A 15,187-nucleotide genomic window follows, 5' to 3' on the forward strand; every position below is an offset into this window, starting at 1 on the left:
CCTTGATGTCCCAGTGCTGTGGTTATATGCATGTAACACCTGGGCCTTTGCTATGCAGCTGTAAAGGACAGAAGCAGAGATAACTGTGTTCTCTTTTTATGATGTAACAAGCATTTCTTATTAATGTACCACTAAATTTGCTTTTAACAGGGAGACAATACAAGTTAGTATTATATACTCATAATATTTTAGTGTCCTTCCTGTACTTATTTATGTTGCCAAAAGTCTGATATGGAGATAAAAAACCACCCTTTTTTTTCCTTGCATTTTTTGATATTGAACAGATGGCAAGAAAACATTGCTTCATAAACTGAAAGTCAAGGGGATGTACTTTTGAGTGACTGTATGAACTGGAACTCTTTCTTGCTCCAACAATCTAAAAAAAGACACCTATCTTAATCCCTACCTATAGAGGTCAGACTCAAGAAGTGTCAGCTGTCGAGCAATCTCTATAGGATGCAGAGTCATGAGGTCCAGCGTTTCACTGTGCCCAACACGCCAAATGTGCCACTCGACTGGAGGAGGAGGGCTCTCAAAGGTGATGTTGTGACTAATTCCATTTGCTTGAGCTTTCTTTCTCTTGATGATTTTAGCAATTGATTCCACCCACTTCTTCATGGATTTTCCTGCAAAACACAAACCACAACTTTTTTAGTGCGATCTTCAAAGACTTTTGAAAATTTAGTGAAATCAACCCCCCAAAAATTTGTATGTGCACTCAGCATTCTGCATTTCTGAAAGCAAATTAATTAGGTTTGTAGTTCTTTAGTTCCCTATTTTCTTCTTAGGAGTTCTTGCACCTGCATTAGTTGGCAAATACAGACACGTGAACAAATTTTTGGGTGCACACTTGTGTTTAACCACATCTACTGGCAGTTTTGGTGTGGAAAAAAGTGACCCTATACCCACTATATTTTACTTTTTTCCCTCAGCTGCAACCATCTCCCCTCTGACTGCTAGCTTCACCTACTTAGAGGAGAACTACTAAAAAAGTAAACAAGCTTCAAGAGAGAACTTTGCAACATGCTGTCCTAGTGCACTGCAAAACAAAAAGGCTGGAGAAATACGTTTACAATACCAGTCCAACATTTACAGTAGACAAAATATTGGACAAGAAAGGAAGCACCTGAAGCAGTTCAAAACAAATACCTTTTCAGAGACTAACCAAGACTGGATTTTAGAATCATAGAATACGGTTGGAAAGCACCTTAAGATCATCAGTTCCACCCCCCTGCCATGGGCAGGGACACATCCCATTAAACCATGTCACCCAAGGCTCTGTGCAACCTGGACTTGAACACCGCCAAGGATGAAGCATTCACAACTTCCCTGGGCAACCCATTCCAGTGCCTCACCACCCTCACAGTAAAGAACTTTTTCCTTATATCCAATCTAAACTTCCCCTGTTTAAGTTTGAACCTGTTACCCTTTGTCCTGTCACTACAGTCCCTAATGAAGAGTCCCTTCCCAGCATCCTTGTAGGCCCCCTTCAGATACAGGAAGGCTGCTATGAGGTCTCCATGCAGCCTTCTCTTCTCCAGGCGGAACAGCCCCAACTTTCTCAGCCTGTCTTCATACAGGAGGTGCTCCAGTCCCTTGATCATCCTCGTGGCCGTCCTCTGGACTTGTTCCAACAGTTCCATGTCCTTTTTACGCTGAGGACACCAGAACTGCACACAATACTCCAAGTGAGGTCTCACGAGAGCAGAGTAGAGGGGCAGGATCACCTCCTTCGACCTGCTGGTCATGCTCCTCTTGATGCAGCCCAGGATACGGTTGGCTTTCTGGGCTGTGAGCGCACACTGAAGCTGGCTCATGTTCATTTTCTCATAGACCAACACCCCCAAGTCCTTCTCTGCAGGGCTGTTCTGAATCTCTTCTCTGCCCAACCTGTAGCTGTGCCTGGGATTGCTCTGACCCAGGTGTAGGACCTTATTTCCCTATGGGCAGCAATGGTTAGCACAGACACCTCTGCAGAAGATAAGACTACTGTTCTGTAAGTTTATCTCAGAATTATATTGCCCAATGTATGGTCTGGCAACCTGAAAAGTAAAGTCTAGCTTTGCCAGGACAATTATTAAAATTGACATGCTAACACTATTGTCCTCCACATAGGCTGAAAAAAACCAGCTGCTAGTTTGTAAGGGATTGCTTCAGAGGAAGTGACACCAAACAGGTCAAGGATCATCTCCTAAAAGGATAATGATTTTCAGCTGGAAGTTTCAATAAATGGGAGAACAAGCTGGAAAAAAACCTAGTCTCAGTAACCAACAGGGAAGAAATTCTCTACAAATACAACACAAGGAGGAGGGGAGGAGGGAAGTGACAGTCTGAATTACAGTCAGACAAGGATGAACATTACTGTCCAGAAGTAAATATCATAATGCTTGAAGTAATTTTTGGTAGCTGTTTAGGCTCCAGGCAAAAACTTGCTTATGTAAAGGAGAGTCTCATAAACAGCTCAATTAGAGCCATTACTATTACTCATGTGTGTAAAGATATTCTCATGCCTACAACCTGTCAGGATTAGACCACCAGATTGTACCGAAACACAGAAGAACGGGACCACCAATTACCATACCTCTTACACTGGAAATGAATGCTTCCAATCTCTCTAGTAGCTCCAGATCTCTTTCAAAATCATAAAAATGGTGCTCTACCCAGTGACGAAAAACATTCAGTATTCTGAGGAAGGAGAGAGAAAAAAACCCCAATTATGTTTGTTTTTAAGGATTTCCAAGGCTCAGCCCATATAAACACCAAATGAAACACAATTCTACAAAAGCTAAGTTACAGATTCATGTATTTGATGACTATCAAAATACATATGGACAAAGGGGCAGAACAAAGACTAAGCATGGCATTAATGACCACAGATGTCCCCATGTAATTAAAACCTCATTTTCTAGTCTTAGCATATACTTATGCTATATATACATAATATTTATATTTTTTTATATATATAGTTTGGTGGGTTTTTCTAAATCTTATATAAAGAATGCTAGTGTTGAGGTGGTTTCAGAAAAGGAAAAACATACCAAATCAGATAAAACTGTTATTCTAATATAATTCACAGATTTTTTTTTTAGCTAAAAAAAAAAAGCTAACTAGGTTTTTCTATTTGGTAAGAAACAATCTGTATTTGTTTCTTTCCTATACACAAATTTCAGCTTAGAAGTTGTTGCAAGTATACTGATTCACTTTTACAACTTTTAATTACACAAATGGCCATGATAGATTCAGTACTTCCTTTAAAGATAACACTAAACTTTCTCTTGATTTTTCTCTGTTTTCTTAACAGACCACTAATAAACAAGCCTGTAAAAGCGAACTACAATTGCTCTTCTGCCTTCTTTGCTTAGGATGTAGCAGAATAAAAACCTGTTTTGGCTCTTCTTCAGGTAAACAAGTTGAGCTTATACCTCAAATCTTTGACTGATCGGGGTGCACCATATCACTTTACCTGAAGAGTGAGCAAAAATCTCCAGCATCAGCTAGTATAACAGATCTTCCCTGTGCCAGTTCAACAGGTGGGACAGGGTGATGGGACTAACGGAGAGCCCTCAGACTCAGCAGAGGAGATGGTTACAGTGACATGTAGTTACTCCTGCCCCACTGCCTTTGCAGAAGTGGCTCAGCTGTAAGTCAAGTGCTGCTGAACTCCTCTAGTCTTCGCAGCTTAGGATATTAAGGTAAACCAGGGATAACTGTGTATCAGACTATTACTTTTGGTGGCTCAGCCCTGTAGATCAGGGACAAGAACATCTGAGCGGGGCAGGGCAGAAAACTGATCTGTAATTGTTGTGAGTCAGAGCAGTGGAAAAGCTTCTGGTTTAGCTTTGTCAAATGAAGGGCACTCTATGTGGATTCAGGGAGAAATTAAATAGTTTTCCTCTTCCCAATACATAACTTAAAGAATAAGGTTTATCCCATGAAGAGAACAGCTACCCAAACAGATCATTTAGGCTGGAAATCAATGACAGCTTGTAACTGTCAAAGGTGTGACGTTTTGAACCACACTTCCAGTAACAGTAATGCAGAATCCTATCTAATCAGTCTCTGCCTTTGCGATACCATGGTAGGAATACTGCAAAAGCAAGAAAGATTGCCTGGATCTGCTGACTGCATTTCCAGCTTAGCTCCTCCTCTTTCTCATGAACTCACATGTATTTAATCTAGTCAAAGACACTACCGTTTCCATGCCTGTGCACTGCACAGCATGTCTACAACATTTTCTACAAGATGGGGAGTAAGTGCTCAGGAGTCAAAGGAGGGAGGGATGAGTATCTTGACGTTCTCCACCTTCTTCCCAAATCTCAGATCTCTCTGAAGTAGCGGTCAATGCTATTAACAATACTGGAATTTACAAAAAGCTGGGATTATCAACCTGCCAGCTCAAATTCAGACACTTATTTTCAACACACTTACTTTCAACTGTAAGACAGTTAAGAGTTTCCAGCTACCAGAAAAACATAGTATTTCCTAAATTCAAATATTAACTGTAAGCCACAGGAGGTGTGTTAAATAGCAGCTTTAAACCACAGGTCCCATCAAGCAAGCATTAGGGGACTCAGCTCACCAACCACAGCATGAATTAGACAGCAAAGAGGAGCTGTCATGATAAAAAGTCCAAACCAGGAACCAAACCCAAAGAAACCTGGAAACTCTGGAGCGTGGCACAGATTTCAAACAGCTCAAAGATAACATACAAAGGCAAAAGTGCTAAACCGGTTTTGGAAATTAACAGCAAGAAACATGGCTAATTGCCATCTCAAGCTTTTCTACAGGTTTCAGTTCATTGGTAACCATTTGTCCTACTTAGCTATGGCAGCCAGCAGTGCTGCACAAAGATTTGTAGCATGCAGAGAGGCACTGTGAGGAGACCCCCAAGCAACTTCAAGCCTAATTAGTAGACGAGGCTGTAAAATATAGCAACAAAAGCAATACAACAACTCTTGAGCCAGTTATGCCACAAAAGCACATTCCCTGAGAGTTTCTACGAAGGGGCTCTATAGGCACTTACGTGGATGGATACAAAAACAGTTACTGGAAAATAGCAAGCTGAAATCAGGAAAAGTACACACTGAGAAGCAGCGTGTAAAGCTCTCCCAGACTGATAATGGTGGAGACTAGCGGTCCTGCTGAACTCACAGGAGCTGCTGATAAACTGAGAACTCTAAGGGCCTGATAAATCTGTACAAGGCCATGAGCACACACAAGTATCAAGGTTACACTGAGGTTGTATAACTTGGACCACATCCAAGAATGTGGTGACGTCTGCTATATGTCAACAAAATCTACAGTATTAGTAGTTATTAATTATACATACTTATATATTTTTAAAAATATACATATATGTGTGTGCGTGTATATATATGCACACAGGTATCTGATGAAAATGGGATAGAATCATAGAATAGTTAGGGTTGGAAAGGACTGTAAGATCACCAGTTCCAAACCCCTGCCATGGGCAGGGACACATCCCATTAAACCATGTCACCCAAGGCTCTGTGCAACCTGGACTTGAACACCGCCATGGATGGAGCATTCACAACTTCCCTGGGCAACCCATTCCAGTGCCTCACCACCTTAACAGTAAATAATTCCTTCCTTATGTCCAATCTAAACTTCCCCTGTTTAAGTTTTAACCTGTTACCCCTTGTCCTATCACTACAGTCCCTGATGAATAGTCCCTTCTCAGCATCCTTATAGGCCCCTTTCAGATACTGGAAGGCTGCTATGAGGTCTCCACGCAGCCTTCTCTTCTCCAGGCTGAACAGCCCCAACTTTCTCAGCCTATCTTCATACAGGAGGTGCTCCAGTCCCCTGATCATCCTCGTGGCCCTCCTCTGGACTTGTTCCAACAGTTCCATGTCCTTTTTACGTTGAGGACACCAGAACTGTACACAATACTCCAAGTGAGGTCCATGTCTAAGTGACTTTCTAAACACCTACCTTGAAGGTACTGACATGTCAGCAATCCTTCACATTGAGTAAACTGCTGCTGCTCCAAACAGGTAACTACGAATGACTTTCTGTAGTAATGGAGTAACTGTGGGTACTGTGCGCAGTTATCTGCCATTAGTAGTAACATCTTCATGTTACTAATAAAAACTGTTTAATGAATACAAGTTGTTCTAACAAATACTGGTCATGATCTGTGTCTCCTCCTGACCTGATCCCCTATTAGGGAAACAATTAGCCTCATTCATGCCAGAAACTCTTAATTGTTCTCCAAGTCAGCTTGGTCAGCAAGACCTTGAAGATTCACTGCAGCCCACTGCACTGTGCGGTACAGACAAGAGTGTCCCTGTCTGTACAAATACATCAAACTGTGCTGGGAAAGGGAGTAAAATATCAGCAGGACTGAAAAAAATGGAAATTGGAGAAACTATCTTCATAGGGCCTGTTAACAAGGAACATTCAAAATGCAGTCAGAAACACCTTCAGTTATACATCTCTCACCCACACCTGCTTTACACAGCAGCCATACAGCGTTCTTGTGGGTGGTAATCACAGCTGTGAGCGGCAGAGAACCAAAGTATAGTTACAACAACAACAGAAGTCAGTATTACTAATCAGTACATGATTTGGGATATTAGTCTGGTTGCAGACAGTGATAAGTCCCTATTTGACAGCACAGCAGTCTCCAAAAGAGATTACTGTCTCCAGGATCACCGTATAATCAGTGAACTAAAATCTGGTTTTAACAGAACAAATTTAAAAGCAAATAAACCTGAGTTGTACTGGCTGGACATATTCCTTGCGAAACCGCTTAAGGTCTGCGCTGATGGGCTGCTCCCCCTTCTCGATTGCCAGCCTGTCTGCTTCAGTAGGCTCGGGCTCTGGGATTTCAAACCTACAAATAAAAGCACAAAAAACCTGATGGCAATGAAGGTGAAACACAAACCCTTTCCGTAGGACACGAAGAGCAGCTGCATTAAAAAAAAAAATAAAATAGTGTGGTGAAACGCAAGCAACTCATCTAATATCCAGCTTGCCTGGAATTCCCTCCTCCCCTAGATGTGTACTGCTAACACACCCAGCTCTCACCCTGATAATTCACTAGTTCCCTCGTCATCACAAGATGTCTAGACGAGGATATAAGATTTTTAACTACCTGCTAGTTTGATTAAGTGAAGATTAGAAGAAAGATTAAGAGCAGCTTTATCACAGTGTATTAAAATGTTGTTTACAATGAGCCTGTGCCTTTCAAACCAACTGCTTAGACCATTTTTGTTCTTATTTGCATCAGGACTTAAGCATACTTGAATACACTCTCACAATCAAGTTAAGCAGTTCAAAACATTACCACCCCACAGCTGAGGCACTCTAAGTGCTCTAGCTAATACTTCATTCAGGTAACCCATTTAGCAAACTCGGAAGAAAAGGCCTGCATTAAAATCTTGTGTTGCTGTATCCTAGTTTAAAAGTTGCTGTTTTACAAACTTCACTAAAACACGTGCCACATGGCACTGAGAACCTGAGAAGAAAAGGAGCAGGTAAATGCACAAACCCTTTTGATATCTTCAGAGAGGATGACTGCTACTTACCTTTCAATCAGTAAACTCAGCAGCTCCTGAGGCTTGCAAAAGGAGCGGTAGGTGGTAAGGAAAGTACGTACAAAATTAGGATCTGTAAAAATATGAGAAAATGACTGGTTTTTTTATCTGATTGCAAATTATCGGGAATAAAATACACACACACTCTCAGAAGTTTAAAGTGCAGAAAATATACTAAGGCTGTAAGTTAAGCACTGTAAGTTCAAAAAAACCCACCCTGAAATCATACTGCTGGTGAAATTTTTAGTTAATTCTTTGATGCATTTCCCCTGTAAAAGTGTTCAACTGCACATACCATGTTCTCTCAAAAACTCTGTCTCAGTCTTGGCACATGGAATGACTTCCATTCTCTGAATATGCAGTTATTCCACGGTTTTATAAAGACAAAGAAAACATGGTAGGCTGCCTACTCTCCTGACACAAAAAAAATACCAATAGAACCCCAACAAGACGTGTCTGACCTGTTCTTAAAAAATCTCCAGCAGCAGGGACTGCACACCCACCCCAGCCACACACTGCAGCACACAGCTACCCCCCACAGCAACAAAAATATGACAAGCAGCAGAGGCCTTACAAAGCAAATACCTGCAATAGTTCAAGACACTGCATCTCCACGAGCCACCACATCCCCCTCCTGCTGTTCTCACCGCTGCTTTAGGTGTGTTTGCATGAGACATGCCTATCCCACATGCTACCACGTGTTTTTCAGGGTGCACTCTGCTATATTAGAAATAGTAAAGGGAAAATCCTGTTCCCTTAATCTCTTTTGATTCCACTCTCTTGTGAGTTTCTTTGACCATAAATAGCAACTCACTTTATATTGAGCCACGATGGGTCAACATCTGGTCCTAATCCTGACATCCCTGCAGCAGACCCCCTCAGAAGGGTAACAGCAGCAAGACACTGCTACTGTGTTCTGCTATTGTGTCATATGCAGCAGCTTCCAGAGCTGCCTGGGAGCACATGAATGCTGACCTAGGCATAGACAAGTGCATGTGCATATGCTTACTCAGAAGTGTGGATTCTGGGTTGTTGTGAGTTTCTTTTTTCTTGCTGTTCTCTAAATAGCCATGAATCTGTTACCATTTGGTGCAGGTAGCTTACACGAGCAGTCCTAAACATGTGGGCAGCAAACTTCTTCCAATAAGCTCACAAAAGATTGAGATATACACTGCTTTTACGAAGGCTTAAATTCCCTGGAGAGCTCTGCTCAACATCTTTAAGGGCTCCATATACAGGAACATGCTTGCAAGCTAAAAGTACCCGTGCTCATTCAGTGATAATGCTGCTGAGTTTGCAACTTAGTCCTGCACTGGCCTGTTCTGCTTCCATGTCACATTCACATTCACTCTTCAGTACTACATACGACACATTAAAAGTAAATCTTCCTCTTATCACTGAACAGGCAGGTAGAATCAGCTCTGCAGACATCTGCTCTTATATATATATAATAACTACCCTGCTCTTCAACCTGTGTAGGTCCCTTTATATTGTTTTTGAAATTTATTTCTGTAAATGACACTCAATAAAACAGAAAATACTAGCAATGTGCTGCTAACAGTGGCTTATGATTTAAATTCAAGAGTTTAACTCTGTATCTGCTACCTCCCATGGTATCCTGGTATTAACTGGGGACTTCTTTGACATGACAAAGATAATTCTGCAAATGCAGAGCCTGCGTTGTGGAGCAAAGCCTGCTTCAGATACATCTCAAACTAACACAAACGTACAAGAAACAAAAAGCACCACCAAGATCTGTTGTGAGTCCCTCCACATGCTATTAGTCATCAAAATGCCCTTGTGGAGGCTGAGGGAGAGGATTTTGTTAGTCTTGGCTCCAAACACTGGAAAAAGCACACAGAAACCCAAGAGGCAATGCTTTCATTGAAGATTCCAAAGGGCAAAGTGGCAAGTACTTGCACTATAAAAACTGAAGTTATGCTATCAAACTAGTATTCGAATACATCAGTTCATTCAGGAAAAGTGCTTCCAACAAAAAAAGGAAGATTCTAAGCCACCAAAACCCCCTCACATTTTAGAAACGGATTACTTGGGACTCTCAGACAACACAACTGCAGATTACTTGCATACCAACTAGGTGATCAACACTGAGCTTCAAGGTGGGAAATGCTATTTTATTATGATTTTTTTTTAATATACAGCTCCACACCATCTAGCCTTCAGTTTTACAAAAAGAATCACTTAAATACCAGGGAGTTTTGTAAAAAACACAAAGAAATTTTTTTTTACTGTTTGAGTAGTTTTACAAAACTTCCACACCACTTCCACCAGCATCCATCAGCTTCACTGCGTTCCCTTTCAGTGCGTGCTTTTCACCTCAACCCTAAAACCCAGTATTTTCATCAACATTAGCACTTCACGTAACTACTTCAAGGTTTCATTTTTGTGGTTTTAAGATAGCATTTCACAAGGAAGTCTGAAAAATGCTAATTGTGATTTGCATCCTTTTCTGCCAAGGGATTTCACAAAGCAGCAAGTTGAAGTCCGATAAATATAACCTCCAACCTTTTTCTTCCTCCAAAGTCACACAGCCTGTAACTGCACCTCTGCTTTAGCCATGGTAGTCTCAGGAAACATACTAGTGGCTCCTATTAGACCACCTGTACTTTTTCTGACGGGTACAGGGGAAAGGGGAGGGGAAGGATTTGCATACCCCAAGTTTTCTTACACCTTTGCTAAAAAGCCGGTTGATTTAACAACAGTTACTGGGTTTTTTTCTGCAAATCTTACTTTACATTTAACTATACACAGAAAAAAATCCCCAAACTAACAAGAGATAAAAGGACTAATTTCATCACCCATACAAGCATGACCTTTAAAAACATATATATAACAAATGACAACAGGATACCTGCATACATATGGTACGTTAATCTTTCGATTAATTTCACAACCGTTCCTCCTTTGATGATAGGAATGCCATTCCTGCTTTGCAAGTTGTCCTCAAAAACAATGTTATCTTCAGAGTCCTCCACTACAAAACGATACACGTTTGGGCTGGGCAACCTCAGTGGCTGTTCATTTTCTTCTTGCAGTAACACTGAATCAAGCATCCTATCCAGAGTACTGCGATACTGGAGGGAAATCAGAGCAGCCATCCAGTTACTCTTCTCTTCAGCAGACTTGGCAGCAAACAGTATACTGTTTTCATCTTTAGACACCAGTTCAAAAGCATGTTTATATTCAGATGTGTCATCTTTGTCAATAATCTGTATTTTCCTCATGACAATTTTTTCCTTCAGTCTATACTCGGCATTGCTGTAACCAGGAAGCCGTGATTGACCATGATTAGTTTTACAGCTGATCATTAAACCATCAAAGAGAAAGATGTGGCGTTCATGTTTGGCTCCTATTTTTGTCAAGCTACCTTCCATTATGAATTCATTACAGCACTGCCCAATATCTTTGCCTTCCCAGCCATCAATATTTTTCTGGATTTCATTCATTTTCTTGATGGCCAAGTGCTTGCTTCTTATTTGTCGGTGATAGAAGCGACAGACTGGCTCCCTTGAATGAATTAAAGAAAAAAGGTCACGATGGGTACATTTCACATTTGCCATCTGAAGAAACAAAAATCTCAAGTAAATTAATTATGTCATTATTTATTTGTAATAAATATGCCCCAACCAAGCTTACTGTTCCAAATAAGTCACATGCACTGTTTTGGCTAGGGAAGGGGTAAGATACTGATGTCATTCATAGAAGTGAACCATGCACGTTTTGGGCTGCTACTCCGTTTACAATGAAATCTGGCATAAAGACATGCCTTGAAAAGGAAATATATATACATTATCTAACAAGAAAAAAATTACAATTCCTTCCACATCATTTATCTCCTTCTCTGCCACCCCTGGGAAACCAGAGTAGTTTTGTGGACTGTTACCCAGGCCGACGCCTTGGGGAGTGTTTGCTGTAAATGCGCTCCATGCTGCACTGCAGATTCAGAAGAGCAGTAATGGCCTGTTTTAAGCACTCTCGATCCTCTTCATCTTCACTGCATTCCTGCAATTGCTGTGAGAGAATAAACATTTTTCTTTCAGATCTGTCTAATTTGTAGAAGGCTGGAAGACTGACAAACATTCCTACACAGCGTTATCTACAATACTCGATGAAGTCAGTGACTTCAAGGCAATAAAAAATTATTACAAAAAGCACACTGAAAACTAGCTATACATGTAGTAAAAACCACTTGTCAGATAGAAAAAGTCAGTAGATACTCAGTAAGAAAGAGCAGGTGGGAGTTTGGAAGGATAACCTTTTCCCATTTTACCGAGAGCCAACACAAACTGTCAGACACTGTTTTTCCTGTTATCTTTTCAACCATGTCCAGTTTTTACGACTGATTCTATTAAATAGTTCGGAAGTTTGAAACAGATGAGAATTAAATGCTGCTTTATGTAACTACGTGTTGTATTCCTTCAATGAGTCAATCTCAACATTTCAGAGCAAATTTTAAAAGGTGGAATGACCAAGATTCTCTCTTTGCTTCTTACAATTCTAAATTCTGCCATCTTCAGCAAATTCATCTATTTCGACAAGAAATGTCAATTTTGAATGGTGCAAACTAACGTAGTAAAAAAAAAAAAAGTCTGAAATTCAAGATTTGTGACTAATATCAAAATATAAAGACAGTGAGAATCTACATATTTCCTTTTTATAAAGACTAGATTGCTCGCCACCACTAGGCAGAAGCCTCCTGAATTAAGAAATTCAACAGGCTTTTTATACACTTGGTAGCAGTATGTTTTGAACAAAGCCTATTCAGAGAATTCCTCTTTTTGGTTCGTAAGGTGATCACTCCTAAAGTACTACCAATATGAATAAAGAAGATTTTTATTTTTAATCCCTTTTATTCTCAATATCTTACAAATCTTTTACAAGAAAATTTAAGTAAATAGATCATTGGGCAAAATCTAGACAACATGCCATGCAGTTTTGGCTAAAGTCTGTTTTACCTACATACTTTTAAGAGAAATCTTACTTACAATCACTCAGCATGGCAGAAGCCTTCTTTTCCTTTCCCCACTATGTTCCCTCAGCAAGGATATGTGGCTTCCTCTAAAAGTAATTAAGAGAACAGGATTTGACCAGACTGGTCCACTCTCTTAATGTAATTTATATTATTAAAAGTTTTACCTTTCACATGGCCAAACAATCTCCATGTTGCACATTAGAGAAATGAAAGTTTCATGGCAAAAATTTTCGGGAAGTTTAAGAGCTGAGGAACAGTACAGGGAAGGGAAAAATAAGGTGTCTACCTCTGTGGAAACCCTTCTTCTCCTTACCTTTCCTCCACAGAAAGCAAAGGACATTAAAAATGGTATGAAAAGATGACAAGTGCAAAATCCTAAATATGGGGAAAGCTACCAAGTCTGATAAAATACTTTCTCCTCACATATGCTGAGCAGAATTTCTTGCATCCCCTTTCCAAATGGAGCTGTGTTTGGCAGGTAAGAGATATCAAATGGCATGTTTTGCTCTTTTATTGTATTAAAAAGGAAAAAAAAAAAAACCAACGAACCACACACATTTATTTGTAAGTAATCTAATCCATTTCTACGATGTGACGCATGGATTCCTGAAGATCAGGCAGATCACCTGAAGTGTATCTCATTCTCTGTAATCACTGGACTAACATCTGGCTTTCCAAATGCCAGTTCTTAATAAGCATTTTTCCAATTCAACAGCAGATGCAAAAGTGTACCATGATTGCTAGTCAGAGATGATAGGTAAATCTTCAGAAGAGGGAAAAGTGGGTCTTGCTTATGTATTTGAATACCAGTGATGATAAACTGAGAATATTAACCATTCAATTTACTGTACATAAAATTATCAGAAAATAGTAATAAAAACCACTGTTCACTTAAATTATGCCATGGCAATCCTGTAGAATACTGACCAGGATTTCTCTGTCAGTCAATGATTAGGTAACAGCAGAAAAGATCAAAAGGCTGAATTTCATATTTTGGGTTGCGTGATAACACCACAGTGAGTCACATGCAATATCCCTAATTCTTGGGCCTGCAAGTCACATGAGAAGGAAGGACAGACATCCAGCCCTTATGCCTCTTGCAGGATCTGGATCAGAGTTTCCTTTTTGCCCAAGCAAGAGGCATAAGGGCTGGATGTCTATGACATGCAGATCCTGCATCAGAGGCTCTAAAATCAGGTTTTTGCACCAGCAAGAAAAGCTCTACAAATGTTTTTTTTATACTTTAGTTTCATTCATTTTAGCTTTGTTATTTTGCAAAAGAGCAAACATCGAGGCCTGTACTTCTGTAAATCATTATTTTATTTACCTCCCAATTCACTAGGGTTTTTTGGGTAACTTTCTTTAAGAGTAACAGTCTCAATCTTAGCTTCTCTCCCTACTGAACTCATGAAAATATTGAGTATTCTGTTGCTTCCATTTTTGCTAAGTCTTTTGCAACCAAGGTTCCTGGAGACAAACACAATGAAAACAGAGAAGCAGTACCATCAGTTTATTGTATATTGTTGAATAAATACTTTACCCTTAAAACACCCTGCTTGTTAAAAAATCACTGCTGTAAATTTGTTTTCAAACTACAACATAAAATTCAATTTTTAAACCTGCAACTAAAGTGATCACAACAAAAGACTCCATAATTACCATTTTCCCCTACAGACCGGTATTTAAGATTTCTGTTCTGCTTATGCTTACAAAGTTAGAAGGATTCAAGACAGTCACGTCTCAGCCTCTGCAGATGAATTCTAATTCTATTAAGAAATCTTGTATACTGTGGATAAAGGTCAAATTTAATCATTTTCACCACTAAATTCCCCAGTTAAAAAAGGCATTGCCTAATAGTCTTTCATGCAGCATGCTGATGTATTTTTCAAGTTAAAAACAAATAAATAACAAGATGGTTTTGCACTATCTGCCAGACTTTACTCTTCAAAGATACGAGAATATTTAAGAACATGCATATGTAACCTGAGCCTATCAATATTAACGAGAAGTATGAGCTTCAGTACTTTGAACAGTTTATTTTCTTTTGGAAGATGTCCTTATAGAAACTTAAGCTTTATGAAGGCAAACACTATACCTATGGCAATGTAAAGCTGCTGTTCTTAATAGACACAGTTCAGTAATCTAGAGAAAAATTCACTGACCATTAGCATCACTAAATCATTTAGGTTAGAAAAGACCTTTAAGATCACGAAGTCCAACTGTTAACCCAGCACTGCCAAGTCCACCACTGAACCATGTCCCTAAGCACCACACTACCTCCAGGGATGGTGACTCTATCACCACCACTTCCCTGGGCAGCCTGTTCCAGTGCTTGACAACCCTTTGGGAGAAGAAATGTGTCCTTATATCCAATCTAAACCTCCCCTGAAGCAGCTTGAGGCCGTTTCCTCTTGTCCTGTCACTTGTTACTTGGGAAAAAGAGACCAACCCCCACCTCACTACAACCTCCTTTCAGATGGAGAATTTGGGTTGTTTGGGGCTGGTTTTTTGTGTTTTGGGGGTATATTTTAAGCTTTGTTAAGTATTTTCTAAACTATTAATAGAAATGCTTAAAGATTTAAAATCTATTGAGCCGAATTAGATCTAAACCTTTCTACAAACTACAGGTAAA

At 39.9% G+C, this 15,187-nt stretch overlaps 1 protein-coding gene across 1 annotated transcript in view; it reads right to left on the minus strand.

Moving 5' to 3' along the window:
- The window catches only part of SOS2 (SOS Ras/Rho guanine nucleotide exchange factor 2), a 58,011-nt gene that overhangs the window by 11,914 nt on the left and 30,910 nt on the right, over positions 1-15,187 (minus strand). Inside the window, exons 9-14 of the mRNA XM_080617167.1 lie at positions 11,467-11,594; positions 10,435-11,090; positions 7,554-7,635; positions 6,737-6,859; positions 2,582-2,685; positions 407-626 (exon numbers count right to left, since the gene is read on the minus strand). Coding sequence (XP_080473293.1) covers positions 407-626; positions 2,582-2,685; positions 6,737-6,859; positions 7,554-7,635; positions 10,435-11,090; positions 11,467-11,594 — 1,313 coding nt within the window. The remainder of the gene's footprint in view (positions 1-406; positions 627-2,581; positions 2,686-6,736; positions 6,860-7,553; positions 7,636-10,434; positions 11,091-11,466; positions 11,595-15,187) is intronic.

Source organism: Psittacula echo, assembly GCF_963264785.1.
Source record: "Psittacula echo genome assembly, chromosome: 5".
In the NCBI taxonomy this organism is placed as follows: Eukaryota; Metazoa; Chordata; class Aves; order Psittaciformes; family Psittacidae; genus Psittacula; species Psittacula echo.